This window comes from Rhipicephalus microplus, chromosome 8 (genome assembly GCF_043290135.1).
Source record: "Rhipicephalus microplus isolate Deutch F79 chromosome 8, USDA_Rmic, whole genome shotgun sequence".
In the NCBI taxonomy this organism is placed as follows: Eukaryota; Metazoa; Arthropoda; class Arachnida; order Ixodida; family Ixodidae; genus Rhipicephalus; species Rhipicephalus microplus.
The window spans coordinates 4,027,173-4,045,857 of NC_134707.1; the positions used below are offsets into that span (position 1 = coordinate 4,027,173).

At 43.9% G+C, this 18,685-nt stretch overlaps 1 protein-coding gene across 3 annotated transcripts in view; it reads right to left on the minus strand.

Moving 5' to 3' along the window:
• LOC119163963 (ras guanyl-releasing protein 3) overlaps window positions 1-18,685 on the minus strand; it is a 182,260-nt gene that overhangs the window by 114,254 nt on the left and 49,321 nt on the right. For all 3 annotated transcript variants that reach the window (XM_075870791.1, XM_075870790.1, XM_037416052.2), the window contains exons 4-14: window positions 16,420-16,528; window positions 15,526-15,639; window positions 13,266-13,551; window positions 10,662-10,835; window positions 7,523-7,737; window positions 6,289-6,463; window positions 4,252-4,326; window positions 3,639-3,737; window positions 1,971-2,210; window positions 1,444-1,480; window positions 844-948 (exon numbers count right to left, since the gene is read on the minus strand). In XM_075870791.1, the coding sequence (XP_075726906.1) occupies window positions 844-948; window positions 1,444-1,480; window positions 1,971-2,210; window positions 3,639-3,737; window positions 4,252-4,326; window positions 6,289-6,463; window positions 7,523-7,737; window positions 10,662-10,835; window positions 13,266-13,551; window positions 15,526-15,639; window positions 16,420-16,528 (1,629 nt within the window). The remainder of the gene's footprint in view (window positions 1-843; window positions 949-1,443; window positions 1,481-1,970; window positions 2,211-3,638; window positions 3,738-4,251; window positions 4,327-6,288; window positions 6,464-7,522; window positions 7,738-10,661; window positions 10,836-13,265; window positions 13,552-15,525; window positions 15,640-16,419; window positions 16,529-18,685) is intronic.

The following is an 18,685-nucleotide window of genomic DNA, read 5'->3' on the forward strand; positions in this document are numbered from 1 at the left end:
CCACTTCCATACCACACAACCACGGTGCTTGGTAGCACACCCATTTTCCTATTTGCTCTGCCCCAACTTTCCATCCACAGCTGCGCAGATCTGGCCAAGATTTCCAGCAAATATTAGGCCTGTATAGTACAACAACTGTATAGTACAACCGTTTTTGGACGCCTTACACATAAACTTCAGCCCGGCCCCTATTTCCCTCAGGTTTCTTGCGCTATATTTTCCTATGATGCTGAGGCAAATTGCCCAACTAGCCACTCTTCAGAACTTGAACAGAGAAAATAGCGCTGATGTAATTCTTGTGTGGGGCTTGCTGTAGTTGCAAATAATGTGCTTAAGGCATGCCCTCTACCATGTTACATGATGTGCTTGACAAAACCAGCAAAATCCTCTGGCGATCGAACGTGTGTGCCCCCCCCCCATTGGCGATCGTGCATTTGCAGAGGTGTCTCGGAAGTGTTTCCCTTGTTTGTGTAAACAACTGGGATTATTCTTTCATAGTTTCTGTAGTTTATATTATTTTTGACCATGCTAGTTTGCTTTGTAGTGGTTCTAAGCATTGTAAGCCTTCGTATAGGCCTACATTGGCTGTATTCACTACTGCATGACCATGCGTTACGAGATGAACAAGGCAGGCCCCTAAAGTGCTACATCCTTATAAATGGCATTCAGCTGCACGTCACTCTCTGTGATGCTTAAACTTAACACTTAAACTGCAGCAACTGCCCTGCATTCACCGCATTGATAAAGACGAATCTGCTAGTGGGAACATCAGCTCCAGCGACACTCCTGTTTCGAAATCATTCAGCACGCACCACGCGAGAAGCCTTACAAGAGTGAGCCTACCGGTGGAAGAAAAGGAAGAACTCCTCACTGGACCTTGCGGCGTGAGTGGTCGGCATTCGGCCAGCACTTGCTCTCGGCAGTGCTTGTGCGCGTTGATCCCGCACTCTGCATCGACAAAGAGAGGGACGTGCACATTTACCACGATGAACCATGGTGACTTTCTAAAACAGCAAAGGTGAATGTGCTTTGTACAGTAATGAGGTTTAACTAAATTAAAACAAAAAGAGCATATTAGACCCACGATAGAGGCGGAAAAACACTGCCTTTACCATTTCTGGTACTGTACTGATAAGCATAAATGATTAAGCATGAAGAAAAATGCAGAGTAATGTAAAGATACCTGTTTGTCCCACTTGCAACATAGCATTCCAACGAGAGTAAAGCTACGCTTTCTCGTTGGTACGCATACCGACTACTAAAAAAAAACATACGTTTTCTGCAATGTAAATAAAAAATTTAGTCTTTATAACGCTACCAGGATATAACTGGACACACTTCACTCTCACCCTACATTCGTGTGCAAAAAAAATCACACACACACACACACACACACACACACACAAATATATATATAATTAGTGAAGGATGTCATATACTCACTTTTACACTTGAAGCCTTGCTTGATCAGACCCCACAGCTGAAAAAGCAAAAATATTTACTGCTACCTCAACTCTATCCTCGCAATATTCAGAGGTATAAAGAGTAACAACATCGGAAGCGTGGCAGCGGCATCATGATAGCAAATCACTCAGTTCCTCACGCGATGCACCGGTATTCTTAAGACTCAGTTTATAAGTGGTGCATAGATTGCATCGCACTCGATTCGGCGCATCTGCATGGCCGTCTTAAGTGAATACGAATAAGATACAAAGAATTTTGACAGAATCGAAGTTGTTAAAAAATGAAGCACAGTTGTTTTTTTTTTAAGACAAACTTTATTGCATTTATCACAAAATACTCAGGGGATCGCTTTCGGACCTCTGCATCTTATGAGACAAGCATTCTTGTGTCCGCGACTCCATGTCGTCTTTTTTTTTAAATGAATAACCCGCTTTATAAGGCGCCAACGTCCATGTCAATTGGTCATGCATGAAAACCGGCAACTCGCCCCTGGAAAGTGTACTCGCCAAGCCGGTGCAGTGTATGCAGAAGGTCGGCCGGAAGTAGGTGGTCTCGTGGAAGTCGTGCCGGAACATGGCCCAGTTCGAGCGCAGCAGGAACCGCCGGATGTCGTGCCGTCCCAGCAGCTTTCTCTGGCACTCCTCGGGCACCAAGCCGCGCAAGGCGGGAAAGCGACACGTCACCGCCGCCACGTCCTCGGGACTCAGGTAGCCGTCGCGGTCAGTGTCGTACTCATGGAACACCTCCTGGGGCGTTGCGACAGGACCAATGTTGCTACACTTATACCATGGAAAAAGTTCAGGCAAAGCTCAAATTGATGAATATTTGTGAACGCGGGGTCTCCCTGTAGTTGACGTTTGAACAAGCGTGCTTCTTCGAGGCTGCAACTCCAATTGCAGCCTTGAAGAACCTTGAAACCTCGCAGCCTTGAAGGCTGTAATAGGAGTTGCAGCCTCAAAGAATACAAGTCTGGTAGGCAGAACTTCGGCTACCGCAACATCCTGTAATCATGAATCTTTCATTTCTACCAGGAAAGAGTGGGTCGAATGCGGTCATACAGCTCAAACATACTCATGCACACAACACCCGCGAATAGAAAGGTGTTCTGGGTAACGCGTCGTGGTCGTGAGAGGCGGTTGTCTAACACCTGTGGCACTATAACTCATCGGCAACAAGTGTTATGAAGTTTCCGATCGGCACAAGACGTGCCGTGCGACGAATTGCTTAGAATGCTACCGACTGTTTTTATCGGGATGCAAGCAGCACGTGAACATTCTGGAACTCGCATTGGCCAGTGATTACCCTGAAATGCACGATGACAAATGCATCAACAGCCGTCACACTCATACGTTTAGGTACCCAACCTGTCATCTTCCTTCGTCATTGTATTTTCAGCGCTATGGCCTCATTCAATAAGACATGGGCCCGGTTCTAATCTGCGACTACTCCTTTACCTTATTACATTAATAAATTAATAACAGCTTTTTTCTTCTACGGCTTTTATCTTACACGAACAAACAGAGCGTAGACACTGACGGCGGTTACATGCTTTCTTACAAGGTCCAGTTAACCATCACCCACAAATAACTCGGCGCAACTGCACCTGCTATCTCTCTGTTTGCTGCTATGATGTCGTCGCAGTGAAGATGCTAGTGCTGCGTTACTTCTTCATTAGATAAATTCGAACGCAATGAAAGACGGGCAGGTATAAGCGTGGCGAGTTTGCGAGGTCTTGTAGCGACGTTTACAATTGACCACCTAGATGTATGCGTGTGAGGTGGAAAACAATTCTGAGGATTACATTGCTTAAGAATTTGAAATTACAGATGTTATTATTCATTAAATGTTATTATTCATTTTAGGAATTTACATGCTGAAACCACAATATACTCATGGGGCACACCATAGCAGAGTTCAGATATTCTTATTGGCTACCGGTTTTCTATCCTTTCAACGTACAGTTAAGCTCAAGTACACAGATGTACTATCATTTTACCCCCCCAAAAATGATTCAGACACTGTGGCCGGGCGTCGAGCCAGTGCCTTGGCACTTGGGAGTTCAGTGTCATGGCCGCATTTTTCACAGCCTTACGACATCCAGATTTTGAAAATGTAATTCACTCGCAGCTATAAAAAAATTAAATAATTAAAAAATAAGCTTCGGCATGACTTACTTCCACCATGTCGCAGATCTGCTTCTCAACGAGAGCCAGATCAGTCCCTTCCGGGACTCTGGATGCAAATTCCATAGCGAGAGGCTTTGATGGAGATACCTAGAAATAACGGAACGTCGTGTCCAATAGCAACACATTCTTTTTTTTATATCGACATGATGCAAGGTAATGTTGGCGCATGTGCCGGCTACTCCTGAGCTCTTATCGAACATAAAATACACAGGGACCAAAATTTCCAGACTTTGCAACTGCGCAGCACCTATAGAATATACAGCTTGAAGATCATCATGATGCAGCAATAGAACATTAGAATAGTACAAAGAATTATGTCCCATTACATAACATCCCAAAGTTATACCTTATGTGGATCGATTATATCATGAAGCCACAGCATAACAGTTAAGACAACATAGTCAACAATCACACGTATGTATATACACAGCGATGTTCAAATAAAATGTAGCATGCATAGTATAACATTGAACACAAACATGAGCAACAGTCATATAAATATATACTGTGCTGGTAAAACGCGTATATATGTTACGTGTAGTTTTTCACAAAATTAGTTATGTCTCCGAGCAGCAAAAAAGTGATAAGTGGCGGTACGTACCATGGGTGCCTTTGGCTCTCTGGCAAGAGAAAGTTCAAAGATCTCGTCTTCAGTATAAGCGGTGTCTAAGGAGAGCTGCAAGCGAAAGAAAAGACACAGATGACCGGCTTATGGTAGTGCCAATAGTCGGTTTGAGTGGGTGGGTAGTTATAATTAACGCAAAAGCTTTTGTGTGAAGCTTAAAAAATGATGGCAGAGGCTTCTTGATACGCCTCGTATAGCCACAGTGCTTTGTAAATTCGTTTCCGCTTTTATGAGTGCTCCTGCCGAAAAAAAAAAAGGTTACTGAAAATAATATACGACCACATTACGTAAAATGCAGAGGGACAAAGCATGCGGGGAAGAGTGTTTAAGCTCCACTAACGTGAAACCAGGTGAGGAGCTTTGCAGCTACAAGCAGCAAAGTCGCACGCAGTTATAGCGCTGCTGAGAAGTAACGGCAGCAATGAAGCAAAAAAAGACTTCCTTATTGCATATTAAAAGCTCTGCATTTCCGTAATTGATCTCTGCACAACGTATTTGGCATCTGATCTTTACGGCTTCAACAATGCAGTAAGAAACTGAAATACTCTGGCAGAAACTACCCGCACACGTAGTACCTGGTTAGCACAGAGCCAAAAGTGATGACACTGCATTAGACCAAAGGTCGTACAAACATTATCCTGAATTAAGTGTGTGTTTAACCTGCCCGCTCATGCAGACAACTCAGCAACGATGCTATCAACATAAAGGAGCGTGCTCCCCTCGTGTATACCGTAATCCTAACAGTGTACGAATGAGACAGAGCAGTAAGCATTCACTGGACAGAAACAAAGCGCAGCACACACGCAGCACTGGTTCCATCGAAAAGTTGAAAGACTGAGTTTGTCATTCCGTTGCCTTGTCCGCTACAATTCTTTTACTTCAGGGCCCTCGTCTGTATACTTGTTGAATCTGTACTACTCTTTTTGAAAGCAATAAACGAACTGAACTAGGTGTTGCTCACCGGTGTGAAAAGCACTCTACGCCACACATATAAACAATGAAGGAATACATTACGGTATACATTCTTTCCTTCATTCATAAGGAGTGTCTTTCTCTAGCAAACTGGATGCCTTCAGGTAGTATACGAGGGATTATTTGTGAGCTTCCACGTCGTAATAAGTTCATGTGCTACGTAATGCTAAACAGGCATATAAAGAGTGGTGCACACTTACCATCATGGCTATCTCCCCAGTGCACATATATACCCTATGAAGTGGATGGGGGGATAGCTGCTGGTAGCTCAGAATTGGGTGCATTATTGGAAGGTTGTAGGTTCGGTCTCTGCCCGTGGCAAGTTATCTTTTCGTACACTTTTTTTTCTTCACATTTACATTACAATTACTTCTAACAACATCCCCTATAATTTCTTTAGCATGATTGTCAGTTAGATCTAATTAAGAAATGAGCAATGTAATATTGCACACAGTAAAGTGACGCTTAGTTGAAATATGTTCTCATGTAATGAACAATGAACATTCAGCGGAAGAACCACGTACAAGACCTCAATGTAGTGGTCCTTTCTGCTGGAGGGAAACGAGAGAAGGCGGTACTTCAAGGGCCTCCATCATGACGTCAATGAAGCGGGAAACCTGATGGACGGCACACATGTACACCTTTTATTTGAGATTAAGAGCCATGTGTTCCCTACTCTATTTTACCGTACACACACATTGTCATGAAAGAATATCAGCGCCATTTCTCAAGGCATCACTTTCAAACAGAAAAAAAAAACTGCGTTAGAGTACGTGCGTCAGAAAATCTGCGTCTGCTCTGCTGGTCTTGCTCCTCGATTTGCCATGACGGTTCTTATTGTACATTGAAGAAGCACTGCGCCAAAACGCCGTGTTTTAACTGGCGGAAATGCTGGGCATTTTTATTAATTCATTAATTAATTAATGTGCGGTAAAATAATAGATCTGGTATTCGAGCATTTCAAGATTTCACAAATTTAGCCTGAAATAGTGGAATGCAACGTTAAAGTTTAACAGTGCTTGTAAAAGCGCACGTGCATACCTTGAGTGTGTTGATGAGGTCCATGCTGACGTCGAGGGGTGGAGGGGAGTGCTGCAGCTCCCAGAGTTCCTGGAATATGTGAGACAGCTGCGCCATCTTGCGCAGGTTTATCATGCCGTCCACGACATCTGGCAGCGCCACGTGCACCGAGATGAGGTCTTTCATGTGCACACCCCTGTGATGACACGGCACGTCGTGTCATACGAGTCACCACGTGATGCGACGGTAACACGAGAAAGTCCTTGTCAGTTCATTCATTTAAGCAGTGCACAATAAAAAAATGCGGCTACACAAAGAACAATACACAACAACATGCGCTTGGTCTAATAGACTAGGCGTGCAAACGCAGACAGAGGAATAGAGCCAGGACACCACGCATGCCTATACTAACAACTACAAGGGCGTGCAATCGCGAAAAAAAAAAGGTGTTAAATCATATGTGTGCAAGCGCATGTAATAGACAAACCTCTCAATCTGGCACGCATGGGGGACTATGTGAAAGATAGCTGTGAGGACATCTGTTTATATTCTTATGCAAGTTAATCGACGGTCGGCTCCCACATGAATCCTTACCAATTAGCTCTGCTCCCTGTTATTCTACGTGCTTCTTGCATGAGCGCATGTTAGGCTTTGTGCAGTCGTCTTTCTGTGCCTTGCTTAAGTCGATCATAGAAGAGATACGAGCCATCAATGGAAGGCTACAGTGACAGAAAGATGTGTAACTGGATGGGTCACAAGTTGGAGAGAAAATTTGGAAGATGACACGGGCTTCATTAAAGGCACACTAAAATGAAAAAAGTGAATCGGTTTATATTAATAAATTGTACAATGAGACCTCTAATATCGTTAATTTCACAACACTAATAAGTTTATTGATAAAGGAGTAAATCATTCTCAAAGTTAATTTTTCGCATGTTAGAGGCTGTTGTCAGCGGCTTCCTAAGAAAACAATGCCACTTTATTTTCATAGATAGGAAACTAGGTATATGCGTTTGTGGACACCATCAAGATCTGTAACATCATGCCAGACCAAAGTAGTGACACTGCCCACATTTTCTCATTTGCCGAGCTCCTTCTAGCTGCAAGCGAGGTGTTTTTGGTATTGCAAAAGAGTGATTTACTTATGTAACTGCCTTCTTGTCTGGTCTCCCTTAAGGACTATTGGTTCGAGTAGCACGATATTCATTTATTAGATATACTTCTCTCATGTAAAGGACGGTTTCCATAGACTCACAGGATGGGTATCCTGAAGTCCCGTGCCTCGGCCAGTGCTTTGCGATAGTTGCAGAAGTTGCCCGCCGATGAGAGCAGGGCAGCGAACTGTGCCAGCGTGCGCCTCGTCTCTCCTGGTAGGCAAGTGGTCGTTTGAGACAGCCTCGCCAGTGCGCTGTGGTTCAGTCCGCCCACGACTGCCATCAGGGAGCTGAAGTTCTGTAGCTCCAGCAGGTTCTGCATAGGGCAGCGCAGTGTTGCCACATCACATGTAATGGCGGCTCCATGAAAAGCAATGGGAACCAATAAGCATATAATATGAAAGCGGTACAGTTTATGCTTATGCATATTACTGCCATAATATTTTAAAGGGGCCCTGAAACACTTTTTTGAGTAACCATGGAATCAACTCACTAAAAAAGCATATTGCCTCACAAATTCAATGCTGCAAAAATTTTAAGAATTCGTCCAGTACAAGCGAAGTTACAAAGATTTGTCACACGTTGCAATCACATTCTCTGTTCTCTCGTCCTGACGAAAGCACTAGAAGCTAAGCAGGGAGGGATGGGGGGGGCAAACAAATATCGTCACGCACGCCTTGCGACCTTGAGCACTTTTTTCTTTTTTTTTTCTTTGAATACGCGGCTTTTCAGTGCGATTGCCCGCGTACGCATGGAAGTGTGACGGCCTCCCGCGGCGACCTCTGTAACGGCCGAGCGCGCCATGTTCAAATCAGCCAATGGCTGACAGATGGGCTTACTACGAGCGATTTTCAGGCTTATTGCATGTATTGTCGAGAGAAGAGAAAGATATTTAACCGATTTTGATAATTTATTGTGAATTTGAGGCCGCCTGCTGCGCTATAATATTTGGTTAGTGTGTTGTCCGGAGCCTCCACTACCAATCGGCAGCACTTTCCGACTATTCTAAAAAAGTGTTGCCGGGCCCTTTTAATGAAAGGGGACTGTTCTGGCTGGCTTCACATAAGTACTGCTATTTTTTTAGTATATATGTTTGGCCTGTAACACTGCGGGACCACTAACCTAAATGCCTGAATAGTTAAAACAGAACAGCCTGAATACACGTACATGTCATAGCGCGACTTGTAAAGTCGGCTTCACGCCATCTCCCTATGTAGAGAGAGATAGGAGGCGCGCAACTTCGTGTAGCCGCTTCCCATCTTCCTTCATTGAGAGTGGTCATGGCACTGAATCTGCACGTCATGCGCTGATGCACTGCAACGCGTACGTGTGGTCAGGCCTCAAGAAGCGGGGCTTTTGCGATTCTCACAACTTCTGCGGCATCACTATACTGCTAGAACCACAGTCAACAGCCACCTGCTGCTCTACTCACAAGTGACGTCTATTCTCATGAATCACATGAATCCTTTGCACGTGACCAAAAGTGGTGCTATTGTGTTATTTAAGGTATAAAGACATATGTCATGCGTACAGAGAGAAACAAACATGAACACATAGCGCTCCACAACCGCGAGCGATGGGTTTTATTGCGATAGCAACTATATGGACACTCTTGGCTGGACTAGATTTTCCCCCGGTGTCGGCGTTCGTGATTGTTGTCATTGATTGTATATGTATGTGAATCTATATATGAAATCGCGACAAGAAAAAAATAATCCACGAGAAGACTCCGGGGCGCGGAATCGAACCTCCGACCTCTTGCTTGTGAGTGCGAGGCATTAGCCACTAAACCACGAATGAGCACTTCGTTCAACGTAGAAACGGCAAGCTATTTATATCTACCACTTACCCCTGGCATTGACGATCTCGGGGAAACGTGTTTTCAACATTGCCAACAAGATGGCTCAATGAGTGCGCGTCACTAGATCATCGCGACGCGGCAATTTGCACTGATGCGTTCACCTCCCACGCATACTTTGCCTTGCATCTAGATGGGGGGGGGGGGGTGGGGGTGGAGTGTAGACGCCCACGCCTGCACATGCTTATCTCGCGGTGGGCAGAATCGTACGCCTTAGGCTTTCACTGGAATGACTTCGTTGTAGTTACCGTGTACACAAAAGTCACTGCACTCGCTGCACAGTCTCCACTTGCGAAAAGGGCACGCTTTTCAGACAATGCGAAGTAACAAACACTTATTCTCGTTCATCTGCACCTGTGAATACGTTTCGCGCATCATTTGTGCGTGAGCAACACGGGGCACGTTTTGATATGCTTGCAATTTTTCACATGACATTCCAGTTTGTTGCTATCGCATTCATTGCTTCACCTTTGGGGCAAAGGTGTCGCTTTTTCATATTGCCTATCATTAAGAGCAGCGCAAGCAGAAGTAAGTAAATGAATTGCATTGCCTCTCAATTCTTCGAGATAGGGGTGTACGCATACTTTAACATCATAGGCACGCAGACACTGCACATTCGATGCGGTCGGCTATCTATGTTCACTCAGTCTTTGCACCAAAGGGAGCACCATATGCCGAGAGAGGGACTCGTAGCGGAACTAAAATAGAGCCCTCTAGCAATAGTAAATTACGGAAATACTGTACGCAAATACGGTACGGTATTGTGGTGTCATTCTACTTAACACGGCCATTGTGCTCAAGCCGCTCGTAGTTCTAGTGACACTTCATCCCCCCAACCACAGGTTATTTGTTAACAGTGTTGGCTGCCAGGCAAGAAGGAGGTGCCACAACCCTAAAGTAACTTATGGAAAAAAGTATCGTGGCATCAGCTGCCTTCAGTGGAATCGGGAGCGAATGTCCCTTTAGTCTATATCAACAATGTAACACTTAATTGCATGCAAACTGAAAGAAGGGGCAAATGATATGTCTATACGGAGAGCCATAGACAAAATATTCAACAAATTATTAGTTCCTATACCGATACTAATAATGATAATTGTTGGAGTTTGACGTCCCAAAACCCACATATGATTATGAGAGACGCTGCATTGGAGCGCTCTGGAAATTTCGTTCACCTGGGGTCCTTTACCGTGCCCCTATAAATGTAAGTACACGGGTCCCAAGCCTTTTCGCCTCCATCGAAAAAACAGTCATCGTGGCCGGGATACAATACCGTGACCTTGGGACTAGCAGTCGAGCCCCATAACCAGTAGAACACCGTGGCGGGTGTTCCCGGGCACAGTAAGAATCAAGAAATAGCTCAGTTGAGCAGGCCAGCACACCTTGGCGACGTCTACGAACTTGGCGATGACATCAGCTCTCTGCTGCGGTGTGGAGCGCGAGAGCACCATGCACTGCGTCCACTGGGAGAGGCCGTTGAACTGCGAGATGGAGCGCTCCAGGCGAGGGTTGTCTGCCAGCGTACCCTGCTCTGCATACTGCTTGAAGTCCAGGAACTGAAACAACAACAAGCCGCTTTTTCTTAAGCTTTTCAACCACATAAGTAACCCTCAAAACGCAGTTTTACACTGACGATAACTAAAAAAACTTGCTAGATTTTTCTTCTGGCCTTGGGGACTCTAAATGGTGAAATTTGCATTCATCGAGTATAGGGTTGCATAGTAAAGTGTTTTATTAAACCCTTAGTAACGTTTCTGAATTGCACACTGCAGAAGTTTCACTGCAACAAATGAAAAAGGCTGCCAAAGTGTTTTTACCGCATGTGAATAGCTATGCTCAAGTAAGAGCTTACAGCACTGCAGAATATGATTTCAGGCGTAAAATTCAGTGTATAGCATGAATCATACACCGGGCAATGCTCGGCAGACACGCTAATGCTATGAGACATGCTTTCGTGAAAATACACAAATCTCACACAGATACTCAAGTATTTTCCAACGTACACACAAAATATGCCACATTAGCTTTTTCTGTATTCCGACCCCATCGGGATATAGCCGAGATTGAATAGTAATGAGGGTTTGGCATCCCAAAATGACAATATCATTATGAGAGACAGTTTTGAGAGACATCTCAATCCAGGCACATGAGCCTCTTGCATTTTGCCTCTCCTGAAATGCACCCGCCGCGGCTCAGACTTAATCTCGTGACATGCAGCTGAGAATGAGACCCACAATCGGCAGCAAATATATATGATATGTGGGGTTTTGACATCCCAAAACCACCATATGATTATGAGAGACGCCGTAGTGGAGGGCTCCGGAAATTTCAACCACCTCGGGTTCTTTAACATGCACCCAAATCTGAGCACACGGGCCTACAGCACTTTCGCTTTCATCATAAATGCAGCTGCTGCAGCCGGGATTCAATCCCGCAACCTGTGGGTCAGCAGCCAAGTACCTTAGCCCCTAGACCATCGCGGCGGGACCATCGGCAGCAGAGTGCCTCTGCAATTGCCACCACAGTGGCATATTTTCTTGGCATATCAGACAACCCATGGTCTACTCTAGAGTGAAGGCAAAGATAACACAAACTTATTTCAATGTTGACTAATTGCATTTAGTGGCAATGAGCCAAGAGTTCCAGGAATAGAAGTGTCGACTTGACAGAGTCAATGATAGAAAAAATAGATAAGAGTCACTGGTAATAGAGGAGAGTCACTGATAATAGAGAAGAGTCAATGATATAGAAAAAAAAACATGTGATGGTGGGTAGAAACGATCCACATGTACGGTTGGAGTAGGTATATGACGCGAGTCAAGCAATGAGAAAATAACAGAATAATTGCTTGGTTATTCTGTGACAAACAGTGCAAAGTTCGCGGCGGAAACTGACGAGGCTAACGGACAGCGACTAGTTCTGTGTTCTCGCTCCACAGTACGCAATACACAGCTAAGTGACCATCTTAGGTGATGTCCTTGGAACAAGTAAGAGCCGTCGTAGTGAACTATTCGTATACGCTGCATTTGCAACTACACGATATATAATGTACCAGCGTTATGATGCATGTTACATGGCATTAAGCGACCGCTAGGGTTGACTGGACTTAACTCGGTTTTCTATGTACACTTTAGCAGGCAGGTACCCGTTCATCACTCACTCACTGGATTGAATGCCAAATGGCTGCCGTGGTGATAGTAAAAATCTTTGCATGTCTATATTGTGCAACGGGGCATATTATAAACATTTTCTTTTAAGGTGAAAGCCTTATAAACCTCATCAGGTGGAAAATCTGGTGTGTTCAAGAAACGGTGCAAAAATATCACAAAGCAAAATGTTTCAAGGCTCAAGACACGAGAGCTTCACGTTGATCTCGTTTTGGTGCATTCAGCGACTACATTTGGTGCACTCGTGTGATATATAATAAAAACGAAGCGGCGTTAACATGATATAAAGGGCACAATAAATTGCCCACACCAGATAAATTTTGTCTTCAAGTCCTCTTCGGCCAATGGATTCAAAATGCTTTTGGGTATTCGCGTGCATGTATTTACCTAAAGATGTACAAAAAAGGCAGCGATCTCTGCAGCAACAAAGAGAGATCTAGTTTGCCACTACGCGTCAGATGGAGGAATAATAATAAAATTAATAATAATAATAATAATAATAATAATAATAATAATAATAAAGAAAGAAAGAAAGACAGGAAGAAGACAATGATGATTTTGGATTTACCGTCCCAAAACCACGACACGATTATGAGGGACGCTGTAGAGTGGAGGACTCCAGAAGTCACGATCATCAGGTGTTCTTTAATGTGGACCGCATCGCACAGTACCCGGGCCCCTCTACCATTTCACCTTCGTTGAAATGCGACCGCCACGTCCAGGATGGAAGCCGTGACCTTCAAGTCGGCAGCCAAGCTCTAGTTGATACACCACCATAGCAAACAGCATGAGGCCGAAAGATCAGAAGGCACTACTCACCGTGATGCGCTTCATGACCTTGTGCTCCAGATAGGTGAGGTGGTCGGCGAGCTCTCGGGGCTCGAGGTGGTCGAACACAAGAGACACTTTGCGCGTGTGCTTGGCAAGCGGCAGCCGCACGGACACGGCCCGTGCCCACTCGGATCGGGGAGAGGGCCTGCGAGTCAGGTCCACTAGGTCGGCCAGCACCGTGTGGCCCTCTTGACGCAGTCGCGACTGCAGCGCTGCCACCCGTGCTAGCACTCCCTCGGCCTCAAGGTGCTGGGGAAACTTGAGCATCCAGAATCTGGATCCCGTGAGGGCATTACAGCGAACGAAGAGAGGTGTTAAAGAGGCATACCGGCACAACCTTCGCGCGCGAGTTTACTCTGCCGAACAAATATCGTGTATACAGCTCTGAGCAAGTGTGAAGCTGATTAGGTTTTTCATTTTGACATTAGGTAGATTTTTACATGGCGCACCTATAGTTGAGAACAACTTCGAAAGCCTATGGCTTTTCTTTTTCAGAAGGCGAATGCCCGCTACACAATCTGAAAAGAGGAAAGTGGGTGGGGAAATCACCTAAAAATTTCGCAAGGCTAAATCCACCAGCAACCTACAACATCCTCATCACCATCCAATAGACGTGCACTTCGAAGTGACGTCATGAGATGGGCAGCTGGTGATCCTGCCTCCAGAGAACGTTGGAGAGTTCACGAACGGGTCTTCAGTCGTGCAGATGCTAAGGCAGAGCCTTATCGGCTGCTGCTGCACTTTGATTGCCTGGGCGGGGCCTCTCCAGACTTCTTAAGTTCAATCACAATACTGCCAGTCTCCAAAGAGACCATAGCAGGTGGGCACTACAGTATACAGTTACAAAGAGCACTTAACACTTTCAGGATCGTAAATTGGCAACTAATGTGTAAAAATACAAATCAGCAACCTCGAAGCATACAATCAGCACTTATGCACACCATACACACCAAATACAAGTGAATGCTGGTTTGCATGTCACAGAAAAGCAGACATATCAAGGACGCTAAAAGACGTTATTTTGTTGTATACCACTATGGTGACATCAGCACTATAATGATGTCAGGCTATAATCTCAATTGTGCTGACTTCACGCACCAGTGTGGGCAGTTTTGATGATGTCATGTACAAAAAACATTCAAAATGAACACGTCACCAATGAGCCAGAAAAAAGCAGGTTGTGGAAACATCGCCATATCTTGCGCGAGCACTTAACTAGAAATTCATATCGTGTTGTGAGTCGGCGACAGTATGAACCAAATCTAGCCTCTAAAAAGATACTTTAATTACTTTTTCAGGAAGCATTCAGGTTTCCGTGAACATTTTATAGGCTCTTAGAGGCTTGGCTTATCCTTTGACGCCAAGAAACCACAATTTTTATTTCATGCTAATACACTTCAAACTTAAACTGGAGATTTTTGTGTCGGTACCCCCTTAACTAGCTTTCACTGAGATCGGCTCAGATCGCAAGGGTCATCTGAACTATCTAGTACCATCAAAAGAGAAACTGAAAAATAGAAGGTTTCTCAATGTCACACGAACTATTTCAACACACATGCTTAATATTCTTTTCGTCAAAGAAGAGTTCATGAAAGAAGAGTTCAGCGTTGGCACTGATCAACGAGAAGAAAATGCATTGCATAATCTAATAAATCACCTGCAATGAGCTTTTTAGGAAAGATTTTATTGCTATTTATACTAGTTAAAATCCTGCATTCTTGAACTTTTGACAGTGCTTAAACGGGGCTGACCTCAAAAACATTCAAGCCATCAACGATCAACGAAAGAAAGAAAAAAGAAAAAAAAGAAAGGAAGAAAGAAAAAAAAGAAAGAATTCCACCAGAAAACTAAGATTTAGATAAATTGATCACTCTGCTGAACAAAATGTCCAATCTTCTCGAGAAAAAATAAAAGCGTGTGCCGAGGCAATATCAAACATTTGAACTACAAAGGCACGCATTTACTTCCTGTAAACAAATTTTGCAGCACCCAAGGACTGTGTGGATAATCATTAGAGAAGCTTATCTTGCAGTTTATGGTTTGAATGAAGATGCCTTTGATATCTTGCTGCAACCGGTGCTATGATTTATTTTAGCCTATGATGTACCATGGGGGTATGCTGTACAAGTGAGATGCCATATTGCAAATGTTTTGCACCACCTAAGACAGCATGCTTGCTTCGACATCATATACAAAATAGCTCATTGGTTTGTGAGACCGCTTGATTGTATTTTAAAATACTGCTTACCTGAACACCTGGCACACCTGTGCCTTGTGCTTGTAAATGGGACAGTGCGTTGAGTGCTGCAAAGTATGAACACATGGCAGCACACATCGATGCTGAGTATTGCTGGTCATATATCTGGTTCGTGCGTCAAGGGCTCGATCCAGCCAGCGATAACCAGACACGGTCGATTGTTTTTTGACGATGTTAACACATACAATGGTGGGCAGCTCTTTGAAGTTTAACTATGGTAGAGAGTCAACATTTTAATGAAGTGAACCAGAGGCACTCCAGTCCCTTTTTTTCCTCAAAGTTACTTATGATTGTATTTTGTACTTCACCCTGAGTATATAGCTTCATATCAGTTTTTAAGTCATTACTTTAAGGGTAGTCCTTTTTAAAGTACAGATATTCTATGACTGCAGCTCAAGAAATGAGTGTTCCCAGATACGCCCATAGATGTCCTAACTGCCTCGATCATGATTGAAGCGGCGGCCGCACCGTGAAGTGGGGAAGGGCGACTCAACCACACGTCCATTTATGTCTATCTCTATTCTAAAAATAACGTAATCCTATATAATCCCACGAAATCACAAAACATACATCACACAAAGGCACAGCAAATCACAAGAGAAACATAAAAAAACCGTATATCCAATGGTCCTGCAGATTTACCTAACGCTGGCTGAAAGAAGCATAACATTTTTCATGTTGTGTATATAAAACTTCTCCGTTTTTTTTATGAGAGTTCTAAAATCACTTCTTAAACTACTTCCCTTAGATCACGTCACATTAAAGCATTCACCGTGGATACCTCATGTACCCATGCCTCAGCTAAACACAGTATAATGCTTTGTGAATAGACCTGCAAAGAATATTATGTATGTGCATGGACGGGCACACTTGAGCAAAGGATACTGGTCGACAAGGCATCGTGCCAGCTTCTCAGATTTGATAAACCACTGGTGCATGAGGAGGAATATGTAAGGGAAGCGGTTGTCGTCGTCCTCCAGGCCACCGATGGGCACTGCACAGTGGCAAAGACAAAGATTTCATCCACAAGATTACAGAGGAAAAAAAAGAGTAGATCTGACGTCTTATACGGTGGCTTATTGGGCAAGTTGGTACACAGTTCTTGGTAAGCGAATACCAGCAGCACAAAGAAGGGAAAAGAAAACGAGACAAGAAAAAGCCTCCTTGCTGTCCCTGTCTATTTCTCGTCCCGGTTTCTTCTTATATCTTTCGTTGCAGCTGGTATTTCTTTACCAAGAACTGAAGACATGTACACTTGGGTTTGAAGTGATTGGAAAACAGGTATTCCTTAATCGACGTTCGTAGTGCTGATTCATATATGTCTAAACAGACACAGATTAACAAAGCACACACTTTGGAAATGCATATATGGAAATTGAAACAGGTGTCATTGTCAGAATATGTTTATTTATTTTAATAAATAAATTTATTCTAAGTGATCATCACCTGCAGACTTAGCCTTTCTTAATTTTATGGCAAAAGTTTGCCCAGTAAAAGAGTTATAGGCCCGAACAACATAGTGATACTTACACTGCTGGAACTATGACCTGCTGATTTCCCTAAGCTGATATCCTAAATGTTTCTCGCTTCTGTGAGCTGTTCACCAGGAAATGAGTCTGTCCACTTTGAATGAAATTGGAAAGCCGATGCTTCCCGAAAGTCTAGCAGAGGGCGCTCTCGGCATTCCATTATGGTATGCTCAATGGTTTCCGGGTTTTTCCTGCCACTACTTATTACTTACTCTAGTGTGAATACTTGCCCCAGCATTATTTCATCCTTAGCATGAAACTTAACATTGGCGGAAGGAAGCATCCCTGCTGGAATACCCGGCTATGTCCTCTGCAGTTTCAGCTTGATTCATCATAGTTTGCTGAACTTCACTGAGAACACATACGACATGCACATACCCTATGCAAAACAGTGCAAACTGACCAGAACATGTGCTTGGAGCCATAGTGGGATGAGGTTAATGCATCGAACTCCTCTGATGAGAGTAACAGTGTCTATGTGGTTTCCAGTTCATGTGATTATAATGCACAAATAATATTTGTTCACGTTGTCACTTTCACTTGGCTTTTTTTCTTCACCCCCCCCCCTTTCCCTTGCACTTCACCCTCAAGCCAAGCTCTTGTGCTTTTCTGTTCTCTACTCTACTCTTGTTGGGGAACTGAAGAACGCAAGGAGAATACCAAAAGACGAACGCCTTTGTTGCTTTCTTTGCAGTTGAAGCTGGCCCTTTCTCTCCTTACACGCTATGGGTGAGGGAGATACTAATTTTATGCGTTGACCTTTCTCTTCCACTTATGTATCTCGCATTCTCATTCCACATTGCAATTAGCTTTCAATATGCTTTGAGTCCTTGCACCAGAAATTTCTCCTTTTTTTTCCCCACTTTGCTTTTTCTTGTTTGCCTGAATGCACTCATAAAGACTACAACGTTTGTTGCGCAGAATACCCGTCATGGTCGGTCGCTGCGAGAGTTCGTCTTAACAGAAAAGGCCTGTCACATGGTTCTTCTTAAGCAGATTTTTTTCCCATTGAGCTTATGGGAAACCAAACAAACACTCCGATGTTCCTCTTATGCAGGAATTCATCTTAACAGAGTGTCTTAAAGAGAGTTCACCATTATTCCATCACAAGTTATTCGATTTTATTGTGGTTTATGGTGAAAGATTCAGGAAGAACAATAATTTAATGGCCCACCGCATTTTTTATGTACAATGCCAAAAAATTTTATTAGGAATAATGAAAAACACGACATTGCACAAAATTACATGTAATGAGGGATAGCATGCTGTTGAAGTCGCAACAGCACGACGTTTTGGGTGGTCAGTTCAACATCTCCTGTAGGGTAAATGAAAAGAAACCTTTATAACGTTTAGAAACTTCATGCCATATAGCAAAAAGACTTTTCAACATTTTGTAGGCGCAAGCCATCCCTTCCTTTAAAATGCCACGCACCAGGTTTGACAATTTTGAGCCGACAAGAGCAATGCGTAGATGAGGCGTTCACGATCATGTCTGCCAAAGTTTGCAATGCTACTCGCAGCGGAGATTGGTCAAATTTCAAAATGAACACTGCTCCTTCTTCCTAAGGCGAGCGCGTGCCCAGAGAATGAAGGCGTGACGTGTATACATAGATGGCCCTACT